Source organism: Melanerpes formicivorus, unplaced genomic scaffold, assembly GCF_026170545.1.
Source record: "Melanerpes formicivorus ecotype bairdi unplaced genomic scaffold, bMelFor1.0.p_v2 SCAF_25, whole genome shotgun sequence".
In the NCBI taxonomy this organism is placed as follows: Eukaryota; Metazoa; Chordata; class Aves; order Piciformes; family Picidae; genus Melanerpes; species Melanerpes formicivorus.
Genome location: NW_027142377.1, coordinates 11,530,159 through 11,542,888, shown reverse-complemented (window position 1 = coordinate 11,542,888; position 12,730 = coordinate 11,530,159). Strand labels below are relative to the sequence as shown.

Here is a 12,730-nt window from a genome sequence, read left to right as displayed (position 1 = left end):
TCGCCGCCAGGGTCAGCGCGCAACGGCCTCCCGCTCACGCTCCAGCTCACGCTCCTCCGCAGAGAGGCCTTCCGCCCGCTCCACTTCGCCGCCCCTTTCCCTGGTGCTGCCGCCGTGGTCGCGCCGCCGTTTTCAGTTTCCTCACCGCTTCCCCACTGAGAGGACTAGGCCTCCCTTTGTCCCGGCGCTCACTGCCGTTCCCCTGCCCGGGGCTGGGAACGCGGTCTGCTAGCATCTTCCCTCCTCCCCCCCAAGGACACCAGGTCTCCTGCCCACCCCCGGGCAGTTACTTAGCTCCGAAGTGGACGTTTCGAACTGAAACTACTTTCTTCCTCAGTGTGGTTGTGAGACTGGTAATTCTTCCAAGGTCAAAGGTTTCACCGTGTGTTCCCTCAGACCGGGAACCGTTTAAAAGAGCAGGCCTGGCAAAATCTCATTAGCCAAGACGTCATAAAATTGCTGCTTAGAGGAGGGATTGTTTGTCACACTGTGGTAAAAAGCAGCAGTGAGGAGGTTAAGAGAGGCTCACTGTTGGACTCGGTAGTCCTACAGAGCCTTTCCAGACCTGCGTGGTTCCCTAACAGCCTCTGGGAAAGTGTAAGCAATTGTTTTGACAGGTGTGTTAATAAACACAGGACACTCTAGAACTGTGTCGTAGAGCTATGAGACAAGGCTGAAGAGCATTACTGAAGAAGATAAGAGGAAATACTTGGTGACTAAGACAAACTGAACTGGCTGTGTAGCTGGGCTAGGCCTGAGCTGTGACTTCAGCTAGGTCACAGCCTGGCACCGTTCTCACCACATTCCCCATGCTCCCACTGGGGAGGAGAGAGCTCTCAGCCTCATCATTTTGCATGTCAGGTGAATGAACCATTCCCCATGAGAGTGGTGAAGCCCTGTCATGGGTTGTGCAGGGAGGTGGTTGAGGCCCCATCCCTGGAGGTGTTTAAGGCCAGGCTGGATGAGGCTCTGGGCAGCCTGATCTAGTGTGGGGTGTCCCTGCCCATGGCAGGGGGGTTGGAACTGGATGATCCTTGTGGTCCCTTCCAACCCTGACTGATACTATGACACTATGAATGTGCTGCTATTCTGCACTACTGTCTCTCCAAGGTCAGCACCTTCTCAGGACAGCCCTTTCCAACTGAGTAACATCAGCTGTTAAGTGTCATCTCTGTCCATCCCCTCTGCCATAAGCTTGATGGTTTTGTTTACAGCAGCACTGGCACCACGATGGAGATAGCCCACCTGCTCGACCTCCACATGCTGAGAGCTGACTGCTTACTCCTGCCCTGGTTCTGCTGACTCTGGGCAGTTCACAGCCCCCAGGAGAGGCTTGGTTGTTGTTCTCTAGCCCTTTTAATTAGTTTTTTTCTTCTAACATTATCTTTTGAGGGACTTTGTCAAAACTTTCTGGAAAAATCCCAAGTTACATCAACTTACTTTGCTTTCCAAGCTAGTCTCCCTGGATGCATGACTCTCTTTTTCCAGTGCCAGCAATCTTACGCTATCAAATCAATGAGAGGAAAAAAAGAGAGAACACCCACATGGGTTCCCACTCTGCAGGGACACTCTGCCCCTTACAGAGGCAAAGCATGAAGAGAGCTGCTCTTCCACATCCTCCTGCACCACACCAGTACCTGAGCACAGGGAGCAGGGCAGGAGACCACAGCTGAGGTTAACCACAGCCAAGGTCGACCACGGTCTAGGTCAACCAAGCAAGTCTCCCCAGGTAATGAGCCAAGAACAACAACAACAAAAAGGTTCTTTCTAATTCAGGCTAAACCCCCAGGTCCTGGTTTGCTTGCAGACAGGTGCAAAACTCCATTTTAACCTGAAATCCCGTAGGCAGGAGCCACGTGTGGCTGTTGGATTAACTACCCCTCAGTGTGGGGGCAGGGAGAAAGGTACACTCCTGAATGGCTCCTTATTCCCCCAAATTATAAATACATTTGGCATTGCCAGCAAAATAAATTCCCTAAGACACACTCTTGGGTATCACAAGTGCACAGGAAGCTGGGACATGATGTGGAGAGCATAGCAACGTACCTAGCAACCATAACAAATAAAAATGGGATGGCTCAACACGTTCTTAAAGCCTGTAACAGGATTAATAACCCTTGGGGAGTTTGTGCTTTCTCTTCAGCAAGGACTCAGATCTGCGTGCTGGAAGGAGACAAGGTGGTGCTGAGGGCTGGGCTGTGCTCCAGGCCCAGACTTCTCAGGGATGGTAGGTAATAAAACAGAGGTTTTAACCTGCAGTGGAAAATAACCTGCTGTTCTCGTGTGCCTTAAAGAGAGAATTAACATTGTTTCATTTGCAGGGATGTATCTCAGTAGACTGAGGGTGAGGAGAGGCACAGGGAAGATCAGAACTTGGGATGCTCAGCAGGGAAAGGGCCATCCAGAATAAGTTTTGGAAGGGAGAGGGGAAAACAGGACCAGAAGCCACGACTGCTTTCTCTCATCCATGCCCTGAGGTTGGGGCTTGTTTCCTCAAAGAGCAGAGGAAGTACTTTCCCATGACCTCAAACTCACATTTTTCTCCTGGCACCTTCAGCTTTTGTATCCTCACCCCCAACCATTCTGGGTGAGAAAGTGTGGCTTTGGGGATCAGGCAGGGTGGACAACCCCTCCCAAGGCTTGCAGAGCACGTGTAGAGTCAGCTGTGCCCATGGGAGGGCAGAGGCAAACCATCTGGTTTTTGAACTTCAAAACATGATCACAAGAAGTTGTATTTAGCAGGGCCAGAAGCCCCCCCCTGCACATTCCAGGTTCAGGAAATCTGCAAGATGCTGGAGTGGTGGCTCTGGGAGGAGGAAGAGTCCTCTTTAGTCAGCTTAAATGCTGGCCAGAGGTTTGCAGCCCATTCCAGATGCCAGAGAGCCGACCTTAAATATTTTGGGGGCTGCAAAGGAGCTGTGCAGCCAGTTCACGCTGCAAGAGACGGCTGAGCTGGCCCTCGAGGCAGGCAAGAAGCAGCTGGGAGGATGGGCATGGCTTTGCAAGGTCTGGCAGTGTGTCAGCCTGGCCCAGAGAGGTGAAATCAGTTCACCTTGGCCTTGGGAACTGGGAAAATGTTGTCAGTGCGGGGCTGTGCTGCAAGGAAAAGCGTCTGGTGCGAAGCTCCAAGCGCCTGTCTCCAGCCTTCTTAGGTGGTTAAAGCATCATATGGAAACTATTCTGCCCCATCAGGAGCTTATCCTCTTACTGACCCCTGGATTTTGGTTCCCAGACCCCAGCAAGGCCAGGAGAGGAGGAAGTGCCATCAAGGCAAGGATGATCAAACACATTGAGGTACTGAAGCTAGGAACAGGTGATGGAGATAGCAGAGGTGCAGGGATGAGGCACCAGGAGCTGCTCCTGGCACATCCCGAGCCTCTTGTTCTACATCACTTAGAATCATAGAATTATTTTGGATGGAAAAGACCTTTAAGGTCATAGAGTCCTAATGCTAACCAAATGCTACAAAGTCTGGTGCTAAACCTCATTCCTCAGTACCACATCTATGCACCCTTTAAAGACCTTCAGGGGTTGGGATCAAACCACCTCCTTGGGGATCCTATCCCAGTCTTTGAGAACCCTTTCAGCGAAAAAGGTTTTTCCGGTATCCAATCTAAACATCCCCTGGCACAACTTGAAGCCATTTCCTCCTGTCTTATCACTTGGTACTAGGAAGAAGAGATCAATACCTGCCTTGCTACAACATTTTTTCAGGGAGTTGTAGGAAGTGAGGTGGTCTCACCTGTGCCCCCTTTTCTGCAGGCTGAACAAGCCCAGTTCCCTCAGTCATTCCTCCCCACACCTTTTCCCCAGGCCCTTCACCAGATTCATTGCCTTTCTCTCTGGACCTATTCCAGCACCCTAATGTCTTTCTTTAGTGAGGACCCCAAAACTGAAGCTAGTACTCAAAGTGTGTCCTCAGCAGTGCTGAGTACAAGGGCACAATCACTTCCCTGGTCCTGCTGGTCACAATATTCCTGATGCAGGCCAGGATGCTGTTGGCTTTCTTACCCACCTGAGCACACTGCTGGCTCGTGTTCAGCTGCTGTTGATCAAGTGCTTTTACTGGAGTGCATCCCCAAGTACAGGGATTTCTTTATCACCCCTAAAACCCAGTAACAGCCTGTTGCAGAGCCATGCCCAACTGCACTGGGCAACCACAACCTGCTCTGGCAAACCACAGGCTCTTGGCTGCCTGTTCAGTAGCCTTTTCTCCCCTACCTTGGTTTTCTTTCTCCAAAGCTTCCATCCATCTTCAGCTTCCCTAAAAAAGTAAAGTGAATAAAATATTCCTTTTTAGCTCAGCTCCCTTTCCTGTCACAGCTTTCCCCTTCCTGTCACAGCTTTCCCCTTCCAGCAGGGACTGTTGGTGGCGTACGAGGACACTACCAGCTGCCTCCGGAGCGCTGCTCCCTTATCTAAGGCGCTAATTTAAAACACATGCTGGGCTGGGTTCAAGAGGACAGAACTGCTCCCTTCCCTGGCCGTGCTCTCCTTAGCTCTGAGGAAAACCTCATTGCCTGCTGCTTGGGGCATCCCAGGATGCAGGCATATGGCAGCCTTCCCCAACCAGTTCCAAAATGCCTTCTTCTTCCCCGTGCTGAGGCCAGCCACATGGTGACACATCTCCCCAGACCACTTCAGAATTGATTAACAGGATGTCCTCAGCAGGCCAGGGAGGTCCTCCTGCCTTGGGAGAGGACACCTCAGCCTGTGTGGCTGCACTGAGCTGCCACACCAGCCTCTCATGTCTCCTTTTCTGATGGTCCTTCTGGGCTTTGTCTTCCTCCCACCTTCTCTGTGGATCTTTACCAACTCCATCAAAAAGTGGGCAACCCCCAGCTCTTCCGCTCCGTCTGCACCTGCGCTCCCACTGGGGCAATGCCACCCCCTTCCAGCACGCCTTGCTTTTGGAAGCAGCTGCATTGCATTTGCATTTGGGACAGGGGGTTGATCCCTCTGGTAGAGGAATGAGCCTGTTAGGTTTCCTAACCCACCCCCAGCATAACCCTGGGATACATTTCCCTGCCTGGCTCCACCATCCAGCTGAAGCCAAACCAAACATCCTCCATCCCCTTGGCTCTGGAAGCCTTGTTGCTGAGGAACAGGCACTGAATGTCCCTCCTTGTTCTGGTGGGTCCTCCCTCCCTCCCTCCCTCCCAAGCTTTCATGGAAAATCCATACCCCCAAAACAAAATCCAGGAGCTCAGTCTCCCAAAGGATGCAGCACAGATGAGTCTCCTGAAGTCTCCTCCTGGAGCATGACAGCTCAAACCCACTGCTTGGGGAGGGTGGGCAGCAGCAGACTCCCCTCCACTGAGGTCTCACTCAGGGATGAGCTACTCTGACAGCAACCAGACTTTTTCAAGCAAAAAGGCAAAATAAGGCAGCAAATTTGAACCAAAGGAGGCAGATTGTTGATCCTGAACATGGTGAGCATCACACCGTGGCCCCATGTATGTGGGGTACTTTTATTCCACTCTGTGCTTGATCAGAGGTTATATTTAATTGTGCTCAGCATAACACAAACATGCATAACGGCAGGAGCTGGAGGTAACATGCACAAGCACCGAGGGACTGACGGGCAAGGGTGTGAGACCAGGGAGGTGTTTGTGTTGTCCCCCACAGGAGGAGGAAGTAAAAATGAAATATTCACACCTCAGGCTCCCTCAATACACAGCCAAAGCCCTCCCCAAAGTCACAGCCTGCAGTGAAGAGGGAGGATGCACACAACCCAGTTCAGGAGGTTGAAGGAGCTGTTGACTATGGGCAGAAGCATGGGATGACTCCAGCACATCCTGCTGGGATTCCTCCTTTGCCCACCAGCAGTGTCCTGCTTGCACCCAGAGCCAGCCAGGTCTTGTAGGGATGGGTGGTCATGGATTTTTCCAGTGCTAGGAAATCCCAGGGAATTGAGATTCCGGTCCAGTTGCATCCCTGCAGGCTGCTGTGGGATTTCTCAGCATCCAAAGGGCAGCAGAGGCATGTTTTCGTGCAGCTGGGGTCAGTGCAAGCGATCCTGGGCCAGCAGGGAGAACGGTAGCCACCATGAGCCTCCCTTCTCCAGCATGCACCAGCTGAACTTAGTTACTAAAAAAGAAAGGGGAAATTAAAAAGGAAATAAGGGCTGCGGGTTCTGTCCGCCGTGCTCTGCGCCATGGAGGACGTGGCGCTCCAGGAGCCTCAGGTGAGGACAGTGCTCTCCTCCTGCACCTGGGTGAGTGGGTTAACCCATGCACCTTGTTTCTTTTGCACCTCATTTGCCTTTTATGGGGGTATAAAACCTGCCTGAGCATAATAACCATAATGCAGAGAGAAGGGTGGTTGGCTTCGGTATGACATGTCCCCCGGAGCTCCCGCTAGATGCCTGCATCCAGGGCCAGCGCTTGGGGTGGAGGATGCTGAGCAGGGACCATCACCTCCCCAGATGCAACCTCCCCTAAAACTCATATGCAGAGACAAAGAGTGTGATTTTGGACACGTGCTTGGCCTGAAAGACACGATCCAGGTACTCAGACATGTCCACATCCACTTGGATGGTCTGGGGCCCCTTGAGACTCTGCACCAGGATGAGCTCCCCGGTTTGCCGGTCCGAGCGCTGCATCACGAAGTGGCCACGGTTGTTGCCCCCCACAATGCCAAAGCGCAGGCTGTCAGGTCCCGGCCGGCCGGGTGCAGCTGCCGTGGCCATACGGAAGAGCGGGGTGGGCGTCAGCAGGTTGGAGGGCAGGGGAAGGTAGTGGAAGGAGATGGTTTTGGGTGCTTGGTGGCACGCTCGGCTCTCCATTGGGCAGGGATTGCGCTCGCACTGGCTGCAAAAGGAAGAACAGGGGCAGGTTTTCAGGACACCTCGCTGCAGGATCCAAGTTCCTCGCCTTGGTGGCATGAGATGCATATGGGTTTGGGACCCAGCAGCCAGAACCACACAGACACAAGTTTTGCACCCCGCTGCACTTACAAGGGTGCTGTTTTGACATAGGTGACATTGCCGGCGGGCTGGGGGCACTGCGGGTTGATGCACTGGAAGCCCCCCCCCGTGTTGATGCAGGTGGTCCCCCTTGTGCAGTTGTCCTGGGACAGGGTACACTCGTCAATGTCTGTAAAAACAGCAGGTCAGGCTCTCTAGAGTCTCCAAACTGATCCCACTGAGGGGTTTCCCGTGGCAGAAAAGAGGCAAAATGGGTCAAACATCAAATACAATTGGAAAAGCATGGCTGACAGTGTCTAAATTGCCTAAAGAGTCTGTGCTGTGCCTGCTTTCCACCCCCCTGGGCCAGACAGGATTAATGGCAGAACTCTCACAGCAGGAGGGCAGCTTATTTTCCTAACTTCTAGCTAAGCTGTTTGAAAACACTGTGTCTTTTTATTTCCTAAATGTCTTGGTTAGTAAACAAGATCCCTGGCAATAAAACCAAGAGCTCAGAGTGCACGTATTTGCAGGGAGCATTTTCAAGACGCTGTGAAACATGCAGAAATCAGAGGGAAAAGGAGCAAGCATGATTTTTGTTCACTGCAAGCTGCAACAATCAACACTGTAGCACAAAAACCATCCCAATTTTACATGAGGAGGCTTTCAGATGGGCAGTTCTGTCCACACACCATCACTACCTATTGCTCTCAACCCTGCATCCTAACTCCTCTGTTTTAGGAGAAGCTGCCAGGGTCACCCTTCACCACGTAATGAATTCTTTTTAATGCTACTTGTTTCTTCTCAGGGTCATCTCATTCATGGGGGGTAGCTCCACTATGACAGTGAGGCCCCTATGCTCTTTTTTGATGGATGCAGCCTAAAAGCACTTCTGCCAGTACTGAACTTCCATCATTTTCCTCCCCTCCACCCCCAGCATGGGAACCACGAAGATTTTTGCATGCATAAATGCTGCAAGAAGGAGAAAAAAAAGGGAAACCCATTTAGAAACATTGTAGGAGTTGGGGAAGAGCAATAAACACAGCCCAGCCTCACCTTCACAGCTCTTGCCATCACTCAGGAGGATGTAGCCATCGGGACAGGCACAGCGGTAGGAGCCAGGGAGGTTGACACAGGTATGGGCACAGAGCTGGAGCCCCCCCTCCTGCTTGTACACCTCGCACTCATTGAGGTCTGTGGAGGGAGAGATGAAGGGAACAAGTGCACAGCCGAGAAGACCTCGCAGCCCACCTTGGTGCCACCACAGTTGTCCACTCTAGTGTGGCTCACCCTGGCAGAGGGCGTTGGCAGCTGTGCCACTCATGTGGAAGCCAGGCTCACAGCTGCAGTGCTGGGTCTGGTCAATCTGGGCGCAGCGGGGCTGGCGGCTGAATGCGGGGTCATCCGTCACACTCCAGGCTGGGGGAGCTGAGGACACACACACCCAGCAGCATGGGGTTTGGAATGAGGGGGGTGCTGCAATAAACCGGGTCACCCACCTCGGAGAGGGGTCACCCACCTCGGAGAGGGGTCACCCACCTGTCTGCGCCTGATACTGGCAGGTGGCTCCAGTCCACTGCTGTGGGCAAAGGCACTTGTACTGGTTCAGCCCCTCCAGGCATGTCCCACCGTTCTGGCAGGGGCTGCTCGAGCACTCACTGATCTCTGCAGAACAGCCACATTATTGCCTTTTGTTTGCACAGAGGCACAGAACCGTTTTGCTCGGAAGAGACCTTTGGAGTACATCGAGTCCAACCCTTAACCCAGCACTGCAACGTCCTTGACTAAACCCGGACCCTCAGCAACACAGCCACATGTCTTTACAACCCCTTCAGAGATGGTGACTCCACTGCTGCCCTCCTCAACCTGTTCCAGGTTCAACAACCCATTCAGGGAATACTTTTTTTTCTCATGCCCAACCTAAGCCTCCTCTGATGCAACTTGGGGCTGTTTCCTCTTGTCCTATTTCTTGTTTCTTAGGAGAAGAGACCACCTACCACCACCCCCTCACTTTAACCTCCTTTTAGGGAGTTCAGAGAGCAAAGTCTCCTCTGAGCATCCTTTTTTCTTAACTTTGTTCTGTTTCTTCATGTCTGTCTCTGGCACTGCCCCAGCGTAATGCTTTGCTGTGATGCTGGGAGCTAGCATAGCCCTGATGCCTCCTCCCCTCCTCTTTCCTGCTGAGCTCCAGAGGAGTCTCTAGCTGTAATTTCCAGCTTTCCTTGAGGATGAGAAGCCCCACATCTCTAGCTGTGGGAACCACAGTATCCTTGGGATTTTGGCTGGCTGCAAGCTAACAACAGCCCAAACACCTCCCTGCTTGGCAGACCCCAGTAACCTCCCATGTTTAAATAAACTTAAATCACATCCCACTCTTGCAAATCCCATCCCTGACCATGAAGCAGCCCTGCTGCTGTGGCCACCCACCCAGCACCCAGAGCCATACCTGCACAGTGGGGCTCCTGTCCAGTCCAGCTGCCATTGGCCTGGCATGTCCTTGTGCTGGAGCCCAGGAGCTGGAAACCTGGGTTGCAGGTGAAGTGAACCTCATGTTCCACCAAATACTTGGTGCCAAACTTCTTCCCATCAGTGGGGGCTTGCAGAGCAGGGCAAGAGGCTGTAGGAGCATGGCGGGGGGGAGGGGGAAGTCATCAGTGTCCAGGTGAGTGTTTTGGGGACACACTTCACCCAGTTCCTCCAAAACCTCCTATTTGACCATTATTTTCCTCAAATGTTGGTCTGCTGAGGTTAACTTGGAACATCCAGCCCACAGTGAAATCCCAGCAAGGATGCTGGGGCTGAGCATGACTCTTAGGTTTCTGCCACCCCTTCCATGCTCCCAGCACAGGACTGTAGCTCTTTTGCTGGAGACATGGTTTTCTAGCCTGCTCACCTTCAGTGCTTTGCAGTTTAGGGCTTTTGAACCTCCCTGCATCTTACCAGGCTGGAGAAGTGCTCGAATTCATGAGCACATAGGTACAGATATCTCCATCCATGGAGATGTCCAAAGCTACACCTATCATGGCTCTGACCATCCCATCCTGCCTACACCAGTGTCCTCTGAGGCCCTAAAAGCAACTGGTGGGACCCAGGAAGAACTCACCAGCCATGGGCTCGGAGGTGGCTTTGGCCAGGGAGTCGTGCAGGGTGCTCAGGCGGCTCTTCATCACACGCAGACCCTCGGCAAAGCGCGTCTCCTGACCCTTCAGCAGCTGCTGCATCTGCCGGATGGCGGCCAGGAGCTGCTGCCTGCTGAGGCAGCTCTGTGGGGATGTTGTGGCTGCTCAGTTGGAGGACATTGCTATAGTCCTCATGATGCTGTGCCACCCAGGACCCAACCTGCTGCACCACACAGCTTGCCCCAGCTGCAGAGGTGCTTGTGCAGGAGCTTCACAGCATCAGAGGTGCCCTGGGAAAATGTCCCACCCCCCCATTTACCCAGATACAGGAGGTACAAGAAGTCATTAGCTTAGGCATGCTCTTTTACATCTAACTGTGTCCTACATCTATGCTGTGTCCAGCTTTGGAGTCCTCATCACAGGAGAGACATGGACCTGTGGGAGCAGGTCCAGAGGAGGCCACAAAAATGATCCAAGGGCAGGAACCCCTCTGCTGTGAGGACAGGGTGAGAGACTTGGGGTTGTTCAGCCTGGAGAGGAGAAGGCTCCGGGGAGACCTTATTGTGGCCTTTCAGCACTTAAAAGGGGCCTGCAAGAAAGATGGGGACAAACTTTTTAACAGGGTCTGTTGCAACAGAACAAGGGGGTGGGGAGGTGGGGGGTAGCTTTAAACTAAAAAAGGGAGATTTAGACTGGATATGAGGAATATTTTATTTATGCTGGGGGTGGTGAGGCATGCCCAGGTTGCCCAGAGAGGTGGTAGAAGCTCCATCCCTAGAAACATTCCAAGTCTAGTTGGGCAAGGCTCTGAGCAACCTGATCTAGTTGCAGATGTCCCTGCTTACTGCAGGGGGATTAAACTAGATGAACTTTAAAGGTCCCTTCCAAACCAAAGCATTCCATGATCCTGTGATGATTCTAAAGGGGTAATACAGCACTGTGAGCAAGGCTGTAATCGCTCTGTTAGCCCTGGGAGAGATGCCATAACTCATGTTTCATCCTGCTGGAGCTACAGTCCTGTCCCACTTCCACATTACAAAATAAGAGGAAAACAGCTGTCTTGTGAGTTCTGCTGGGCCAGGAACACTGGTGGGACTCCAGCCTGCAAACTGATCGCTACCACGGGACTGACTCATGCAGGAGATGGGCACTGTTATTATGGGTTTCCTGCGGAATGGACTTTAAACCAAAGAGACAGAGGAAGGGCTGAGAAAAGCCAAGGCAATTTTAGAGCTCAGAGGTTAACAGAGTACACGGAGGAAAGAGTCCAGAGGGTCTGGGCAGGGTGGCAGGAAGCTGGGGACAAAGGAGCTCTGGGAACGTATGAAGAGCTGGTGGGCACCTGGCCCAAGGGATTTCTTAATCCCCCAGCCACACTGTGCAGTGGTGAAGTTATTCTCATTTCCAAACTGAGGGTTTATGGAGGGGAAATAAATGCCAGTCCAAGCAGCATGCTGTCCTCTGCTTCCTCAGAGCAGTTTTGGGGGGTCACAGTGGGGACAAGCCAGTGCTTGTAACTCTGGGCTATCCTGCACCGAGAAAGCAAGTAGGTGCCTGGCATGTAGCTGGCTTTAATAAACAGCTCTTTGTTAGGGCTGCTTTTAACTTCTAGAGACAGCAAGAGCTCCCTGCAGGATGCTCAAGAGGGGCAAACCCCGCTTCCTCTTGAAACGGGACTGTGTTCTTCCCTCCCGGGGTACTCAGTGCTGATTTCAGGTGTGCTTAAGGATCCCCCCCATCCCAACTTTGCCCACCTGTTTGCAGGGGCAGGAGCGTGGTTTGGACAACCAGACTGGAACTGTTTAAGTCCACTGTAAGCGCCCCTCCGGGATTTGCCCACCTGTTCGCAGGGTCCAGGGCAGGAGCTCGGTCCGGTGTGCACAGCTGGGCCGGAAGGACGGGCAGACGCCCACCGCACCGGTACCAGGATGGGAGGACAGAGAGGACCCTGCTCTCCTCCCCGGAAGCCCTTCCCGAGCGCTCCCCCGCCCCGATCCCAGCTCACCTGGGGCGCCGGTGCCGCCGGGAGCAGCAGCAGCAGAAGCGGCGGCAGCAGCAACGGGAGGCGGCCCCGCGCCCCCGGCATGGTCCCGTGCCCGGTTCAGCTCCGTTCCGTTCCGTTCCGCCGAGCAAAGGCTCTCCCGGGCTCGGGCAGCCGCCTCTCCCCGCCCCGACTCTCCCGCCGCCCCCGCCCCACCCGCGGTTACGCTCCCCCGTGGAGCGGGACGCGACGCTTCCCCGCCCCAGGAAATCGGGCCCCCAGACTCGGTGCTCCTTCCCGGAGACCGCTGGCTGCAAGCACACTGCTCCCGCTCCGTGGCCGTGGGGACCCTCCGTCTTGTCCTTTTCCGGGGGGATGCTGCTCCTCCTTTCCAATCATTGCACCCCACGCCCCACCCCTCAACTCCCTTCCCCACCCCTGCACCCCTTCTCCTGTATTTGCACCCTTCTCCCTGTCCCTGCAGTCCCTTCCCCATCCCTGCACCCCTTTCGCCATGCTTGAGCTGCCGTCTCCATCCCTGCACGCTCTCCCACACCCTGCTCCCCCTTCTCCAACCCCTGCAACCCTTCCTCATCTCTGCATCCCTCTCCCCATCCCTGCACCCCCTTCCCGAAATATGCACACCTCTCCCCGATCTCTGCACCCCTCTCTCCATCCCTGCCACCCCTCTTCCCATCCCGTGCACCCCGCAGGAGAGGCGAG

The 12,730-nt window shown here is 53.8% G+C and overlaps 1 protein-coding gene across 1 annotated transcript; it reads right to left on the bottom strand.

Moving 5' to 3' along the window:
* Positions 1-5,407: 5,407 nt before the first annotated feature.
* Positions 5,408-12,215, bottom strand: FBLN7 (fibulin 7). The gene is made up of 8 exons (XM_068153356.1): positions 12,032-12,215; positions 10,011-10,170; positions 9,354-9,524; positions 8,447-8,572; positions 8,198-8,335; positions 7,964-8,101; positions 6,959-7,097; positions 5,408-6,812 (listed from the first exon to the last, which is right to left on the bottom strand). Exons 1-8 carry the CDS (start codon positions 12,110-12,112, stop codon positions 6,440-6,442), a joined length of 1,326 nt encoding a protein of 441 aa, XP_068009457.1. The 5' UTR covers positions 12,113-12,215; the 3' UTR covers positions 5,408-6,439.
* Between the last annotated feature and the right edge of the window lie 515 nt (positions 12,216-12,730).

Bases quoted from the DNA above. Each gene is read 5' to 3' on its own strand.
- FBLN7 (XM_068153356.1), bottom strand. From the start codon at position 12,112: ATGCCGGGGGCGCGGGGCCGCCTCCCGTTGCTGCTGCCGCCGCTTCTG. The intron at 10,171-12,031 runs GTGAGCTGGGAT...ACATCCCCACAG, and splicing joins CGGCGGCACCGGCGCCCCAG to AGCTGCCTCAGCAGGCAGCA. The intron at 8,573-9,353 runs GTATGGCTCTGG...GCTGTTCTGCAG, and splicing joins ACAGGAGCCCCACTGTGCAG to AGATCAGTGAGTGCTCGAGC.